Raw genomic sequence first — 12,884 nt, 5'->3', positions numbered from 1 at the left:
TATTATCTGTATGAACTAGAGCAAAGAACTTGACTTCTCTGAGCCTCAATTTCCTTGCCCACGAAATGGGGATAACAATACTTACTTCATATGGTTACTACAGGGATTCAATGACATATGTCATATCAAGAGCTAGAATAGTATTTGGTACCTGGTAAAAGACCCACTTTTTATTAGCTATTATTATTAGTGTTATCTGGCCACAGTAAACAGACCAGGGGTTGGTGCCAGGGCAGCTGCTAGTGGGCTGGGTACCAAGGAAGGAACTGCCTCTTTGGGTTGGTATTAATTTTGCCCAACAGGGTACACACTGTGCAAGCTGTTTCACACAGGTCCCATCACAGCTCTCTTTGGGGAAGCGAAAATGCAAGGTAAACAAAACAAAGGCAGGCCCCTTCACCTCCAAGTGATTCAGAAGACTCACTCCATGATGGCCACACCATGGTCCCAATGTCAAGAAGTCTAGAATCTAGGGGTGCTCATATAATGATGCCTCGTGCCACTCCCAAATTCCAGGTATTTCTGAAAGAAACTTCTGCTATTAAAGATCATCTGTGAAGATTTTTTTTTTTCCATAACATATCCCAGTCAGGTCAATATACACTGAAATATAAGAGGGGGTCCACCAATGAAGAACTCTCTTACTGGCAAAGGGGAAGAAAGCAGCCGCAGTTCTACTCACCTGGGCATCCTGTCTCATGAGCCCATCGTCCAGGTAATTGCTTTCATCCCTGCCACCCTGAGGATGGAAAAAACAAACCGAGAGAGTGAGAGAGGAGCCAGGGAGATTTCGACAAGACAGAGTATCTGGGAACTCCACGAGATGATAAGAAGGCAGAATGCCACAAGGGGTCACACTTCCAGCCTCGGGAGAAAGGACAGAAGTCCTCTGAGTGAGCCTGCATTTTCCCATGGCTCTGATCAGAACCCAGAGGACATTACCAGAGGGAGAGCCCCTGTCGCACTGTCTCTGCAACATTAGAAAGGGAAAGGGAAAGGGAAAGGGAGCGAATGCGCCTGTTGAGCGCTCACTCCACTACTCCTCCCCCCTTCCCCACCTCTCCCCAGCCCTGTCTCTTCCCAGCTCATTCATGCATTTGGAACCAGCAAGTCTACGTTAATTAATTCTGCCAAACGAGTTGGGAACAGAGAATCAAGAGTGTCTGGGCAGCAATGGGGCTTCAGGAGCACATGAAAACACCCCACCCCTCACCAATATCAACTCTCCCGGAGGGCAGGGTTGGCGCCCTGGAGGAATGCTAAAGAGTGGCAAGCCAGCTACTTTCCTCTGGTTTGTTAGACTATTTTTATTGCTATGCTGTCTCAATATTCTATGGTCTAGGCATGGCGCAGTAGAATGGTAAACCCAGGAGGAAAAGAAAAAATGGGTAAGAAGATATTAAGTAAATATCAGAGGCAGAGCAAGGTGGAAGATGGAGATGATTTCCAGGGTTTTGCTTTGAACAGGAACAATATTAACAGAAAAAGACAAAGTCAGGAAGAAGAGCCAGTTTGGAGGGAAAACGAGTTCAGGTTTAGTTTAGGACTAATTTGAGGTGATGGCAGACTATCCATAAGGCAACATCTAAGAAACAGCAAGAAATGAGTCTCATGCTCAGGAAGGAGGTCAGGGATAAAGATATAGTTGGAAAGTCATGTGAAATATCTCGTCTATCCATCTCTTTTCTGGGGCCCCTACTCCCACACTAGCCCTGTCCTGCTTTATTTCTCATATAGAATATTGAGGCAATTTTCTACCTGGTCTTCCAGTCTCCAATTCCTTGCCATTACAATTAATCTTACACATGACTATTACTCTGGTAAAAATGCTGTTCTAATCACATCATTCTACTGCTCCCAAACCTTCAGTGGCTCCCTACTGCTCTCCAAAGAAAGTGTAAACTCCTCCTAATATAGAATCCCAGTTCATCCTTCCATCTTGCTGCTAGAATTACAAGCCTGACTGCTTAGTTCATTGTTCCCAGATCACACCCCTCGTTTCCTGCCTCCTTGCCTTCTTCTTGCCTTAGTTCTGCCTGGAATGCACCCAACCACACCTCTGCTTCTTGAAGTCCTAGCAACCCTCTAAGTCCTCTCTGAACCTGCACCTCTGCAATGAAGCCTTTTCTTTGTTTCTGCAACCAAAATTATCCTTGAACCTTCCTTTTACTCTGTATCTCTTCTTAGGTACTGACGTTTCAAGCCTTTATAGCAACTGTGCACCTGATATATTCCCTTCTGACAATATAAACTCCTAAAGCCCAAGAACAGCCTTCTAATCATCCTCATAACTCTCAATGCACTAAGTAATGAGACTGGGCAGATATTAGGTACTTGTATATATAAACTAGAACAAATGGGTGTATGTGACTAGCTAGAGTTTCTAAAGGAGAGAAGATAAAACATCAGAGAGGCCCAAGGAAAACACCTGAGGAATGTTTACATTTGGGATGTTGAAAGCATGAAAAACCCTGGAAAAGGGAACTGAGAGTGAGCATGTCAATCACCCCAACCCCATCAGAAGCAGGCAGCTGAGGGCGCCACTCACAGCGGACAGAGACACCAGGACCCGCTGGAACATGAAGGATGTATCAGAGCGAATGTCATCTTCAAGGCTCCTCCCGTACTCTAGCAAGAAAGTAAAATTAGCCACATCAGGATAAACAGCCCTGCTCAACACTGTGTCACACTCCAGAGCCTTCAGTCCCCTCCAGGACCAGCCTGTTTACTGAAGCAGCTCCTTGTGAGGTTTTTCACCTCACGCACAGTTTTTCAAAAACAACTTGGGTAAAATGGCCAAGGTAAGTTTAGCTTAGTAGAAACAAGATGTTCTTGTTCCTTAAAATGGGAGGTGGAGAAGGCTGGGGCTGTAATCCTTACTGATGCTACTGGTCAGGGGTCTGTTTTAAACATAGTTTTCAGTGACAGAGAGAATAGTAACCATTGTAAAGCAAATATAGTGGAGTTTTAGAACCATGTTTGGGAACAAACTGGGGGCTGTCAAGCCCAAATTCTAGCATGTGCCTTTTTTGCCATGTCGCTTGCTTGACAGCTTCCTCAAGAGAAGCCCAACCCTTCACAGCCCTGTAGACGCCCTTCTCAGGGGGAGAAGATCTGCATTCGGCAGATATGGGAATCCAGTGCTAGAACCAAACTCCCAAGGTTTAGAATAGCTTTCTCTAAACACTTACCAAAACACTATTATTTTTGTTTTCTTTCTACTAAAGCAGTACATGTTTACTACAGAAAACTTAGGAAAAAATAAATAAGTAAAATGAAGGGGTGGGGGAAATAAAAACCTCAGCACAATCTAATCACCCAGAAATAATAATTACTGATAACCTTAGGGTGAATATCGGTCCTTATTTTTTCTCCCAAATACCCATATTACTTTTCTTTCTTTAAAAAAATGGGATCATGACATACTATTTAATGATTTGTTGTTTTCATCCGTCTGTATACCATACTACTTAGTGTAATTTAATAATATCCTTCAATATATGTTTAATGACCATGTACTCGTCTGCTCTGTGGGTATACCATGCTTTATTTAGCAAATCTGCTAAACTGTTGGACATTTTTAGCTAATATAACAAACACCCAATAAACACTGTGAGATCTAAACCTCTGTGCATTTTTAATTATACTCTTAGGGCAAAAAGGCATGCATCTTTTAAAGGCTTTCCATATGTATCAGCCTCTGGAGATTTTTAAGAGGGGAGTAATGGCTATCATTCTGTGATGGCTGGAGGACACACAGTCCAGCCTGAATGAAGGTAAGGAGTTGGGCCAGGCAGGTCCCCCCCCCCCCGGGGGCTATTCCTTGGAATGCTAAGGAATAGCACCACCACTTTTGAACAAATACCTTCAATTCTCTGATAATAGGGAGCAACTTTCCAGCTTTCAGTGTAATAAGTGGTACTAGGTACCTTGGGCACTAGGTAGCCTAAGTAGAATAGCATGTTCACCGGAGATGTCTTGAGAAGCCAACAGACAATCATTTGCCTGAACAGGGATATGCCTTAAAGCAGAGCTTAGAACTGAGGATCCCTCATAGTGAATGTTTCTATGAAGAAAGTCTGATCAGTGGGTGACCCCCTGTTGCTAGTCTAGTTCTCAGATCACAGTGAAACATCAGCCAAGGCATGGGGGATGCTACATACGCAGCTGGTAGGTCTGGTTTATGCGCCGGATCTCCTCAGGCGTCCGGGAGGCCAGGATCTCAATCAGGCAGCCCTCATCTGTGCCAGCTCCCTAAACCAGACACCCAGAGGAGAGGGCTTTATGAGTCCCAGATAGAGAAGAACAGAACCAGGCCTCTGCAGAGAATAAGGACAACCCACGGGGTTCTAGCTACATGATTTGCTCTTTTTTTTTTTTTTTTTTTTTTACTTTTTTTTTATTCCCTTTTTGTTTTTAATCCTTACCCGAGGATATTTTTTTCATTGCTTTTCAGAAAGAGTGAGAGAGAGAGAGAAACATTGATGTGAGAGAGACACATTGATTGGTTGCCTCCTGCATGAACCCCGACCGGGGTGGGGGTCTCGCCTGCAACTGAGGCACGTGTGCCCTTGGTTGGAATCCAACCCGGGACCCTTCAGTCCATGGGCTGATGCACTAATCACTGAACCAAACCAGCTAGGGCAGATTTGTTCATTTTAAATTGTCCTGCCCAAGTTCCAATGTATTTACTGGAATCATTTTTAGAAATAACACACATTTATGGGCTGTTTCTATGTGTTGGTTATTGTGACAGGTTAGGCACAGTTTCTGCTCTCTGGGGGTTTAATCTTCCCTTATCTCCCCTGTACTTTTCGTTGAAGGGCAGAATCTTCCCGCAAAGGCTATTACGTCTTTGTTTTTTTCAAGAGTCTAGCCCAGAACCATCCACAAGACTGAATATTTATTGACATGGTTGAGGAGAGTAATTGGATTTGAATTTTAAACTTGGTCATTAAAAATCAACAGAACCCTCGGCACAGCTGATCTGTGTCCAGGGAGGCTGAGAACCCCTTCCTGCCAGCTCTGAGCCAGCAGCAGAGCCAGAGGCCCCAAGGTGTCAGTTGTAAAGTTTCACATCTCAAAAGTAGATAACATGGCAAGAAAGTTTCTGGAGCTGCACCGAAAGCACCATAATCGCTCCCTACGGAGCCACAGAAAGAGAGAAGGATTCCCTACCTTTTTGGAAAACAACATTTAAATGACAATTGCTACAATATAATGTCATGTTTTCAAGTTGGCAGCAATGAAGGAAAATCTTTCTCCCATCCCTCATGCTCTCCACTCTCAGGGGGCCCTTGTCATGGTTTCTAGAGAAAGCTCGTCAGCAAAAAGCACAAACCTTCATGGCCCTTCGCAGCTCCTCCACGTCATACAGCACAGTGGGCGTCATCATCCCCAGGATGACCCGCTCAAATTTGCCACTCAATTCCGACTTCAAGTCATCCATCAGGTCCTGCAACGCAAGGAAGCAGCTTGCTTAACCGCGACAGTAACTCAGACCAGCCGCTCTCCAAGTGTGGTCCCTGGGGTCTTCGCGACCCTTTCAGGGGACCTGCAAGGTCAAAACTATTTTCATAATAATGCTAAGACATTATTTGCCTCTTCACTGTCATTCTCTCACAATTGTACAGTGGAGTTTTCCAAAGACTACTTGATATATCTACAAATCTACAATTATGTTAAAAGGCTATTAAAATACTCCTCCCTTTTCCAACTACATATCTGTACGAGACTAGGTTCCCTTCTTGTAATTCAACCAAAACCACACATAGCAAACAAGAAAGAAGCAGATATGAGAATCCAGCTGTCTTCGTTAAGTCAGACATCACAGAAATTTGAAAAATATGAAACAATGCTAATATTCTCGCTAACATTTTTTTTTGTTAGTGGCTATTTTTCATAAAAATGTTATTTATATTAACCTGTGATGCGTTTATTATTTCATTAAGAAATTAACAAATACATATTTTAAAATGTCCTAAATTTTAATTTCTAATATGGTAACTATCAATCTATATAACCCTCAAAAATGTCCTCAATAATTTAAGGGTATAAAAGAGTCCAGAGATCAAAAAGTTTGCAGGCACTAATTTAAATGTATTTGCTCACTTAACAATATATCGTGAATATATTTCCAAGTCAATATTCACTTATGACTTTTTTTTTCAATTACAGTTTACATTCAATATTATTCTGTATTAGTTTCAGATATCTGGCATAGTGGTTAAAAAATCATGTACTTTACAGTGTGGTCCCCCCAATATTTCAAGGACCCACCTGGCCCTATACATAGTTGTTATGATATTATTGACTATATTTCCTAAGCTGTACTTTACATCCCCATGACTTTTTTTTTCAATCTTCACCTGAGGATATTTTTTCGATTGCTTTTTCAGAGAGAATGTAAGAGACAGCGAGCGAGAGAAACATCGGTGTGATACAGACACATCCATTGGCTGCCTCCGCACGTGCCCTGACCAGGGCCAAGCCTGCAACCAAGGTACATACCCTTGGCCAAAATCGAACCCAGGACCCTTCAGTCCACGGGCCAACACTCTAACCACTGGCTAGGGCCCCATGGCTATTTTTTAACTACCAATTTGTACTTCTAAATCCCTTCACTTTTTCCACCCAGTCCCCCAATTCCCCTCCCCTCTGGCAACTGTCATTCTGTTCTCTGTATGAGTCTTCACCTAGGACATTTTTAATAGCTGCAGAAACTTCTATATGTAGATGCAATATAATTTCTTTAACCAGTTCCTTGTTTCAGTCTTTCTAATGTTGTATGCATAGGCATTTAGTTGTATCTATTCAGTTATTCATAATTATTTCTTAAGCCTCAATTCCTAAAAAGAAATGTAATTATTTGGACAATAAGGAGCCAAGTTGCTATTCAAGTCCAGATCTCTGATCTTCACAAACCTGATTCCATAGCACAGTATTTCAATCTATTGTGAATATTTAAAAAATTTATCTTTATTGTTGAAAGTATTATAGATGTCCCTTTTGATTTCCCCCCATTGACCCCATCCATCCGACCCTCCCCTCCCCAGGCCTTCTATGGTAAGTATTTTTATGTTACATCCACAAATCAAATGAGTGAATGAATGAACAAATTAAATTAGAGCTTAATCCATTCAGGTTGGTCATTTTAACAAACTGCCATTAGATTAGATTAGTTTTGAAGTCTGGAATAATCGACTCCAAATGTGTGTGGCAACATTTAGGTCTCTGGTTTCCACATCACATGCACATTCATGCCTATTTGTGTTCATTAAATTTCTTTGGGAATGGAGAAGAGTTTAAGTGGTCAGAAGATAGTCTGAGCTATGGATAATCCCATTCCCTACTGGAGTGCCCAGCAAGGTCTGCATGCAGGTGCTCTGGGGAAGGATTGAGTCAGCCCTGTCTGTATCTGTCCCACCCAGCAGTTTAACGCCTATCTTTGAGTAGTAGCCACAGTCTGACTGGTTGTAAAGTATCTCAATAATAGGAATGCTTATCAGAGTTCCTGTACTCTGAAACCTGGAGAAGTTATTTCCTCAATAAAAAGATTCGGGCTAATCACAGATTTTCAGTGATGTGCAAAGACGGGGTGTAATGACTCTGGTAAGTGAGTTGTTGAAAATGGAGACTGAGAGAGGGTTCCTGAGGGGTGAGGGATTCAAACCCTAAGGGGAAAACATGGTGAGTGAAAAACCTCTGAATGCACACGTTAATAAATTACATACATATACACAAACACCTCAGCCCCATTCTAGAATCTGAGGGGTGTTCCTCAATTGAGGGTCATCAAAGGAATGCACATATGCTACAAATGGGTTTATGTGGAAGAGTCGGAATAGAACCTAAGTCCTAGGAAAGCCTATTTAAAACAAACTGGATTTAAATATTTTAGTCAGTGTGGAGGGTCTTCATCCACAGTGGCCTAAAAGAAGCCTAATCAGGGTCAGAGAAGCAATACTGGAAGCTCAGCCCTGCCCAGTGCTCGAAAGGGTGCTGGTTGGGTCCATTCAACAACCAAGCCCCTGTGAGGACTTGAGTGGGAAGACAGCAAGCTTGGCCCTGAGCTCTATATTAAGAGCTCCCTGAAATCACTTCTTGCTAAGGAGAGGTGAGGAAACATGTCCACCTCCCCCCAAGAATATCTTTAAGCAAGGCAAAGCATCCCTCTTTCAAAAACACGGGGCCACTTCAGGAATCTGGATCAGTGAGACTGCGACCTACCCTGCCGATGGTGGTTTTGTAGGCCGTCCTGATTTCCTGGCGCTGGGCCGTGCTGCGGTAGGCGAGCACGTTGATAATGGCATCTTCATCGGTACCTGGGGGTGGGAAGGCAGTGAGCGGGCACGATCTGACAGAGGAATGAGAAAATGAGTTCCTCTGCGGAAATCGGAGTCACCCAAACACACGCGGAGAGCTTTCTAAGAGGTTTGTTCAGAGGGTTTGTCTATTTTGGAGGAAAACAGACACTAGCTTTGAGTCGTAGCCTCTCCTTTAATTACCTATATACCACCAAAAAAAAATAGTTAACTTTTCTCTGAGCATTAGTTTCCTTATCTATAAATGTGAGTGATCATAAGGCTGATGCAAGTGTTAACTAGAGTAATTAAGTGAATTACTTAGCACAGTGATTTTCAACAGGTGTGACACAAGAATTTTTAAAACATGCAATACCTGACTACTTAGTCAGGGGCATTGACCTCTTTCCCCTTAGATTATCAAATACAAAAATAACAGCAGCCGACACAATAATATTTGCCGGGTGTGAATGCCCTGTCTTGAACCATAAATATATAGGTCAATAATACAGTTGCATCTTATTGGTCACGTTGCATAATAAGGTTGCATCTGACTGATTAATTCTGGGTACCAGAAATCCATATATACAAAATAGGCACCTGATTTATTAAAAAGTCACTTTGAAGCAAAAAGGGTAGATAACTATTATTATTGTTGTTATTATTATAAATCAAAATTATACCTATTTTTGTCAGATCAGCAAGAGCTATATTTTTTGGTGTGTTGCAGAATTTTAGTAATTAGTTTATTTGTGCCATGAGATGAAAAATGTTGAAAATCGCTAACTTAGCACAATGCCTAGCACTCACAAGTCAATAAACATTAACAGGGAGTATGTTTTTCCCCTTCCTCTGAAATTCTTATACTGTGTTTTGGATCTCCTGTGTCTGTTTCCATGTTCTTACCTTTTTTCATTTTTAATCTATTTAGAATTTTCTCTGAGTTTTGAAACACTTCAAATTTGTCTTTTAATCCAGTGATTTGGCACTTTGCAGGGTCTAAACTGGCTGCTCACCACATCTACTGCATTTCAATATCAGTAATTGTGTTTTCCATTTCCAAGCTGTCTTTCCTGATCTCAGATGGTTCCTTTTTTATCATTGCCCATAAATTTCTATGATGCAGTATACCACCAAAACTTTATGTTATGAATTGCAAATTAGAAATGTCCTAAGAGTTGTTTGCCTGTTTTTTACAGCAGCTGTTTTAACAGGGTACTTTATTCTGATTTTCCAAATTGGTCCCTCATGTTAGTATCAGCTGGATGTTCATATACGTTTTGTGAGTTTTCTGTTTCCTCATTGTACTTGTGGGGAGTTGTAATGGGTTACAGAAGAGATTCTATTGAAATGTTTCAGTGAGAAATGAAAAAATACAGATTCATCAGGGTTATTCTTTGCAAGATCAGAGATCCAGAAAAATGTGAGGTGTAGGGAAGAAACTATAGAACTTTAAGCTTTTATGTACCTTAGGCCCCACTTTCTGTTCTCCCTCTTTTTTTTTTTTAAAGAGAGTAACAGATACCTCCATTCTTTTCTCCTTCAGAAATCTCAGCTTGGGAGAGAAGGCTCATCACCTTCTGCTTACCCCATTTTCTGTGAAAGGCACCACCCTTCTTCCGGTCAGTCAAGTTTGAACCCTTAAAATAGCTTTGATTTTTTTTACGCTCTTTCTTCTACATTCAAATTTCCTGCCAAGTCATGCAAAATCTAGCTCTGCGATTTTTTTTTGCATCTGTTTCCTCTTCTGAATTCTTACCACTACCACTCCCATTCAGGATTTCAGGGTTTTCTCTTAAACAACTGCAAAAGTCTGCTAACTAGTATTCTTACCTCCTAATTGGTCTTTCTAAAGTTTTGCCAGATCCATTTTCCTATAAAGCAAAACTCTCCCAATGTCCCTCCCCTGCCCAAGAATACACAATGGCTCCCCACTGTTTGCTGGCTTTACCACAGGCACTGCAGTCTGGCATTTGAGACTCTACAACATCCCATTCACAACCGTGAATAGAGATCCATATAAAAGGATACCAGGCAGCCAAACCCACAGACTAAGCTCTTGAACTACTGTACTTGACCCAACTGTACTGTACTCCATTCTCCTGACCTCCTTCACTACCAGTTTATTGGTTTATGTCTCCCTACCCGCCCCCCCCCCCCCCATTTGGCACCATGATTCTGGCATTGGTTGTTTCTTGGTCAATGTCTTTGGGCCATCCTACCCCCCATGTCTGTGATTCTATAGGTGTCCTTCTCAGTAGCACTCTAGGACTTCCCTTCTCAGAAAGTTCCCAACCAGCCAACTCCTGCTTTGCAAGTACCTCCTGCTACAAGCCACCTTTCCATATATTCACCAAGACTCCCTTAAGCCTCAGCTAAATTGGAAAATGGGATGATCCTTAAACTCATCCCATGTCTTTGCTCATACTATTCCATTCACCTGAAACACATTCTCTCTTAGCTCTGTTTATTAAAACAACTCATTTCCCAAGGCCCACCTCAAATTCCATATTCTCTAAGAAGTTTTGCCTGATACCCCCAAACCTCCCTCTGAACCCTAATAAGATCTTATTTGGGCCCCTCCTATTGCTATCATATTATGAACTGGTCATAGCTATTTCTGTATTTGCCTTAGCCACCTAGTATCCATGGAGTAGTTGACCACAAGGACTAGGTTTTATAACCTTTGTCTCCTCCAACCATCCAACTTGCACTGGCCCCCACACAGCAGGCACTGAAAAGCACTGGCTCTGTCAAATGTCTCCTGACTCTGATTTTGACAATTCTGAATATCATATGGTCCATGTTCTGAATTATGGTGTTCTTGACATATATCAAAGAATCAGGATAAACCAGAAAAAAAGAGTGGGCCAAGTACATTTTCCATTTTATTTATGAAAAACAGAAAATGAGATAAATACATAGATTTAGAACAATATTCTGTCCAGAGCTGGGCAGCACAACAGCACAGTGGCTGAAACTCCAGCTCTGGAGTCAGACTACCTGGAATTGCCTAGAATTCTGACTCTAACACTAACTAGTTCTGAGATCTTGGGCAAGTTAGCAAACCTCTCTAAATCTCAACTTTCTCATCAGTAAAACTGTTATCAGGATTAAAACAGTTAATCCATGTAATACACTGTACCTGGCGCACAGTAGAGCTTAATAAAGGTTCACTATTATTGTTATCGCTGCTGTTGCTGTTAGGAGCATTGGGGCTAAGTAAAATGAACTCTTCTTAGAAAAACTGGAAACTAAGGCCTCATGGTCAAGATTTTTATCTAAATCTCAAGGAGATTCTAAATAGCAGCTACAACTAGGGAGCACTTCTCTGGCCAAATGCTTACCCAGGCAAGGACCAAGACCAGGGTAGCCTGCAGCGCACCCGCATGACTGTGCTCACCTGACTGGAAGCCTTTGCCCTCGGGGAGCTGAATGGAGGGTAGTGCACTGGAAGGCAAGCCTTATGGTTGTGTACACACAGCCTTCTCATGAAATCCCATACACTGCACGTTGGTACTGCACAGCTGTGCCTGTTGCAGCAACAGGCAGAGGGACTCAAGGGAAAGAATGTGACCTTAGAGTGGGCAAGCCCAAGCTTGGCACTGGGCTCTGCTGAGTGTGACTCACGGTTCAGTTCTGTTTACTATGTCACTTAGTTTCTCTGGGTCTCAGCTTCACATTTGTAAAATGGGGCAAAAATGACAGTAGCAATAGCTGCTTTCAGTAAATCACAGGGTCACTGTATATATCCATCGAGAGATTTGTGAAAGTGGTTTGCAAACCCTATGGTGCTACACACATCTAGCACTAACTGGAGAACAGATTCATTTCTAAATACTTATATATAGATTCAAAATGTTGTAATGCAAAACAGATTTAAATAATTGGGAAAGTACAGGATCAGAGTATTAAATTAAAAATTCTGTAGTAAAAGAAGAATTAAGGCCCTTCCATTTAATTTGTCCTGAAAAGCCAACTTGTTCCCACTGTGTTTTCTTAGAGTGAGACCTATTCACAATTGCCAGTGGACACACAGCACCCTCTGTGTGACTCTGTGACACATAACACATGAGGGAGCGGGACACTTACCCATCCCTTTCATGGCTTTCCTCAGGGTTTGGGCATCTTCAGTGGCATTGAATCCTGAAGCAGCTTTGATGGTGCCTCCTTTGGTTTCCTGAGCATAGAGAAAGAGGTGACTGAGAGGCAGCATCTTCCCAACACAGAGGCATCTCATTCAGCAAAATTTGCTCAGCACCTACCATGGGCCAGACACTATTCTAGGTGCTAGGAATATAGTAGGGACCGTAAGAGATGAGGCTCTTGCTTTCAAGAAGCTGATGTTCTAGTTCAGGAGGGAGGAGAGGGAAGGGCAGATAGTAAACAAGCAACAAATAAATATTCCACCAAGTGCCTGGTGGTGAGAAGTGCTACAGAGCAGATAGACAAGTCCTGGAAGGGCTGCTCTGCAGTGTGACACTTAGGCTGAGATCCCAATGACATGAAGCAGCTGACATGCAAAGATCAGGGGGAAAGTGTTATGGGCAGAGGAAACAGCTAAGCCAAAGGCCCTGAGGC

At 42.3% G+C, this 12,884-nt stretch overlaps 1 protein-coding gene across 1 annotated transcript in view; it reads right to left on the bottom strand.

Moving 5' to 3' along the window:
• Positions 1-12,884, bottom strand: part of ANXA4 (annexin A4) — a 50,857-nt gene that overhangs the window by 14,673 nt on the left and 23,300 nt on the right. Inside the window, exons 3-8 of the mRNA XM_087823608.1 lie at positions 12,396-12,483; positions 8,230-8,324; positions 5,342-5,455; positions 4,164-4,254; positions 2,549-2,628; positions 683-739 (exon numbers count right to left, since the gene is read on the bottom strand). Of these exons, the coding sequence (XP_087679734.1) occupies positions 683-739; positions 2,549-2,628; positions 4,164-4,254; positions 5,342-5,455; positions 8,230-8,324; positions 12,396-12,483 (525 nt within the window). The remainder of the gene's footprint in view (positions 1-682; positions 740-2,548; positions 2,629-4,163; positions 4,255-5,341; positions 5,456-8,229; positions 8,325-12,395; positions 12,484-12,884) is intronic.

The sequence above is a fragment of the Miniopterus natalensis genome, chromosome 13 (genome assembly GCF_054644295.1).
Source record: "Miniopterus natalensis isolate mMinNat1 chromosome 13, mMinNat1.hap1, whole genome shotgun sequence".
In the NCBI taxonomy this organism is placed as follows: domain Eukaryota; kingdom Metazoa; phylum Chordata; class Mammalia; order Chiroptera; family Miniopteridae; genus Miniopterus; species Miniopterus natalensis.
The sequence above is the reverse complement of the archived record's forward strand: the minus strand, read 5'-3'. Positions and strand labels throughout refer to the sequence as shown.